General features: G+C 51.0%; 1 protein-coding gene across 1 annotated transcript; it reads right to left on the bottom strand.

Moving 5' to 3' along the window:
• Positions 1 to 603: 603 nt before the first annotated feature.
• PtA15_12A110 (uncharacterized protein) lies at positions 604 to 931 on the bottom strand (the record flags this gene model as incomplete). Its single annotated transcript, XM_053161688.1, has 2 exons — positions 604 to 768; positions 824 to 931. The coding sequence occupies 2 exons, from the start codon at positions 929 to 931 to the stop codon at positions 604 to 606; spliced, it is 273 nt and encodes a 90-aa protein (XP_053025680.1).
• Between the last annotated feature and the right edge of the window lie 3,247 nt (positions 932 to 4,178).

The raw sequence follows: 4,178 nt of genomic DNA, 5'->3' as shown, positions 1-4,178 counted from the left end.
AGTCTGGCGAGGCAGAGACCGGAGGACAGGGAGCGGAAACGAGAGCGCGCGCGCGCGATATTCCAACAATACAGGGGCACGCCTCGCCTATCTAGCAAGAGGCAGCGACACGGCAAGTACAGGGAGGAGCCTCCTAAGAGAGTCCGGACTCAAGCTTGAACATGGTCCAGTTCTCTCTATTGTCCCTGCTTCCCTTCCCCCCCACTCGGCTCCAATCCGCTCTACACCCCCAGGCTTGATTTGTCCCCTTTCCGATCAGATTGAATCCAAAGATGTATTTAGATAGGGTGAGAGTTTTACACTCTTGCCAACACACTGCTGTGTGTGCTGCTCCAGAGAGGAAGGTACCTCCGCTCCCATCTTTTCCCCTTGAGTTGCCACGAGGCGCTGGGCTTCTCTACCTGATACTCACAAGCCCTCTCGCAACCTCTGGGTGGTTAAAAGAGAGAGGTGGAGTCCCTCCAGCCACCCACAAGCGGCATTCCTCTCCTATGACCCGTACACGGGGATCTTGGGGGGCCACTCCCGTTTCCCAGGATCTCCTAGATACTGCAAGGTATCAAACATGTTCTGCAGCATACTCTAACCCCTGCACCCTGTGCACTACGCGGTGACACTCGCGCCTTTTAAACACAGGCTCGGGACTCCATGGCTCCTCCCTTCACCTGAGGCCAAAGTGGATCGGTCGCGAGACCGCTCTTTTTGGGCTTTAGAAGTGAGCCAAACTCCCGCCGGCTCGACCCGGGGAGACGGTCGGGGGGCCTTCCTCTCGTGTCAGCCACCAGGACCCGGGGAAAGGATAGGGGAGGCGTGGTTGTCGTACTATACTAGCAACTTCATCAACACCCCCTACACTCGCAAGCGTCGGCAGGAACCTCTTCAACGGTGCAAACCGATTTGAGTGAAACTCCGCGGAATGACGGTGCAGCATATGTACAACTGACAGTCAAACCCCCCCATTCAAGTCTGCCAGCGCCTCTGGCAGACTTCCCCTATGGTAAGTGAAACTCTCAGCAACTCAGAATCATGGGACCGTCATCAAATCTTTATTGTGGGGTACCCTTTCCAACAAGGCACCACGGGGAGCGTGGCATTTGGATTGTTGTTAAACCTGAGGGCAACGGCTGCTTGAGGAGGGTTTTTGCCCAACGCAATGAGGTGGTGTGGTTGGTTGTTCAACTAATTTTATTGCCTTAAGTAGCTACCACCTTGAACCACAACAAACACTGAGTACAATCCGTAGTCTGGCCTTCAACTTTGATACCACAAATCAGACTAACTGAATTTTAATCTTCTTTGCTTCAACCTCACCAAAATTCTCCTAAAGACAAAGATGATATTTGCCTCAAACGGTACGTTCACTGAGGAGGAGAACAGATTACGCTTTGTTGGGAAGTTCATGGCGGTCACCGGGGTAAGTCATCTTTATATTTCTCTCTCAACAGAGACTACTACAATGTTTCAGGCCCGCCAATTAGAGAATGTCAAAACGGACCCGGGTATAATTTACACCGCCGGTACCCGCGTGTTTTTTTCCAAAAACAGGCACCTGGCACTGCATCCGGCACCGCCTGGCGGGTACCAGCGGTCAAAAAGGTCACCAAGAGGTGTCCTTGATGACCTGAATGAGGTCCTCCCCTCAATGACCGCAACAGGTTGGTCATTGAGGGGAGGACCTCTCAATGACCAGAAAAGCAATGACCGACCTGTTCCGGTCATCAAACAGGTTGGTCATGGTCATTGAGGGTGCTCCTCCAACGACCAGCAAGCACTTTTCATTGAGGGAAGTGACAACTCCCCTCAATGATTGCACCAGGGACCATCCTTGATGACCGGTACTGGCCAATGACTGGTTGATTGTCTGTCATTGAGGGCAGCTCAGAGCGGGCCAAGGGCCGGGGGTCGGGGGGTTACCCAATTAACCCGGCGGGGAAAAGCGGTACTTGGGGGCGGTACCCGGGTACCGCGCCGCTTTTTCCGAAAAAACAGGCACCCAGCACCGCATCCGGCACCACCTGGCAGGTGCGCGGCGGTACCCGCCCGCGGGTGCCGGGTACTGGTTGACATTCTCTACCGCCAATTTTTCAGGTTGCAGAATGGTAGTACTCCGCTTGCAAGTAAAAGCTACATTACTTTGTCAGGAAGATGAACTTGTGGGATAAAAGTTTGTCCTGTGAACTTGACAACAACAGACTACTTGGACACACCTCTCAAAACGGGCAAATTGTATGTGATTCAAGGGGAAATAAAAGGTGTGAACTTCATGCGGGTGCCTAAATTTACATGGAGTGCGGGTGACAAGAGGCAGTCCAATCTAAGCAAACATTACTCTGAGTGGGAACAGGTCCGTGTTTCCGGTGTTAGCAGGGTAATTAAGATTGAGACCAAAACTGCCTGGCCAGATAGAAATGAGATTTCAGTTGACATAACAGTGGAACATTTAGGCGGGGTGGGTGTTGGACTCAATTTGCTCAGGAATTGTATGCTGAGTTATACCAGTAATTTGAATAGCTTGCCAACAATGGAGTCGTTTGCGTCCATTGTGTTTCAGGGTTGGCTTCCACCAAGTTTCCGCGAGGGATTCTTTTATTCAAAAGCAGAAAGATCAAATATAAGGGTTTATTGGACGGGTTTGGTAGGAGATCCCGTCAAATGGTCATTGAGGTGAGTGACTCTCTTAATTGGTGAATCAGATGCCCATCCTCCGGTTTTAAACCTTCACTCCCTTGAGGTAGCCCATGCAAAGGTCTCGTCGGAGGATCTACTCAACAATAATTCCAACGGCAGCTCCAGCTCATTGAACGTTGATTTCTGACTGGCCCATTCAGGCACTTCTTCACCCATAAATCTGTAGGCTGATTGATGAGTTGGTGTTTTACTTTAGGGTAGAAAGTCTTGGCTTCTGTTTGTGTAGAAATTTTTGTTAGCTGTGTGAGGTTACTATGCAAACTGGGAAAAAGTATCACATCACATCCTTCATACATTTCTGGTAGCCTTCCCGCTCAGCGGTTGCAGTGCTTTGGCCTCTACCCACCACGCTTTGCACGTTGTGATCTACTGGGGGTGTGTACGAGTACCAGTAGCCATTCCTTTGAGGAGGGCTACTGGAGGGCTGTGTGTGCCAAGCTTTGTGGGTGCGGCGGCGAAGCCGCCTTAAACTCTAGTATTACTGATAGAGTGAAACCTTTCACAGGTCTTTTCACAAACCCATTGGCCTATCCTTGGCATCTTATACTATCAACTGGCTAGTTACAAACCTCTCAGACACGGTTAGTTACCCACAGGCTGACACATACACTGACAACTCTTTGAGGGAGGAAAGCAGCATTGGATCAATTGATTTCTGAAGAATTGCCAGAAAACTGTTTGAATTTCCCGGCTCCTTTGTGGTGGTATAAATAGGTGGGCCGTCAGAGAATGCCCACAAAGCAGCATGGCCGGAAAGCGCGGGCGGCTGAGCTCATTGGAAAGCTTGTGCATTCCTGAGAGAGGAGAAAAGCATGTGTGCTTATATGCTGCTGAGGGAACCTTGAATGTACAACTAAACAAAAGCACGGGGAAATTCAATGGGTGGAGGCGGGCGCGGACCGGGGGACTGACACGGGTGCAGGGAACCGGGGTTCAAGCCACAGCCTAGAAGGATATTTAGCTGAGAGTCAGAGTAGGACTGCGGGGTATTGAGCGCATGGACGGCCTGGTAGCGGCGTGGAGTTACGTGAACCGGGGCAGCGGAAGCAGACGTCATAAGCAGATGATATTGGGGTAAAAGCACTGGGTAGAGACTATCTCCGGAGGCTAGTCGCAGGGTGCGGGAGGACAAGCGTTGGAGATGAGCTAGGCTGGGAGGCAATGCAGGCGGAGTTTGTTAGTGCGGGAAAGGGGGAATGGGGACGACGTCGGGTGGGAATGGAGGACGGCGGGGCCTCCAGAGTGGGGGGATAGGAAAATTTAGGGGGACAGCTTTTCTCTCACTATTCTAGCATTCTACTTACTACTCTTACGGTACCAAAATTGTAGTAGCTGTTTTCTTGTGTGTTACTTTACGGATTGAAAGTGTGCAGAGAGTTTTTACCTACATTAAAATCATACCTTTGAGGAGTTCTTGCGTGCAGAAGCGGGTGCAGTTGAACCCTTTGTAGACCAGGCAGATTGTATCAGACTCATGGAGGAGTGCTCAA

This window comes from Puccinia triticina, chromosome 12A, assembly GCF_026914185.1.
Source record: "Puccinia triticina chromosome 12A, complete sequence".
NCBI classification, from domain to species: Eukaryota; Fungi; Basidiomycota; class Pucciniomycetes; order Pucciniales; family Pucciniaceae; genus Puccinia; species Puccinia triticina.
Note: the sequence above shows the minus strand (reverse complement) of the source record. Positions and strands in the feature narration are given on the sequence as shown.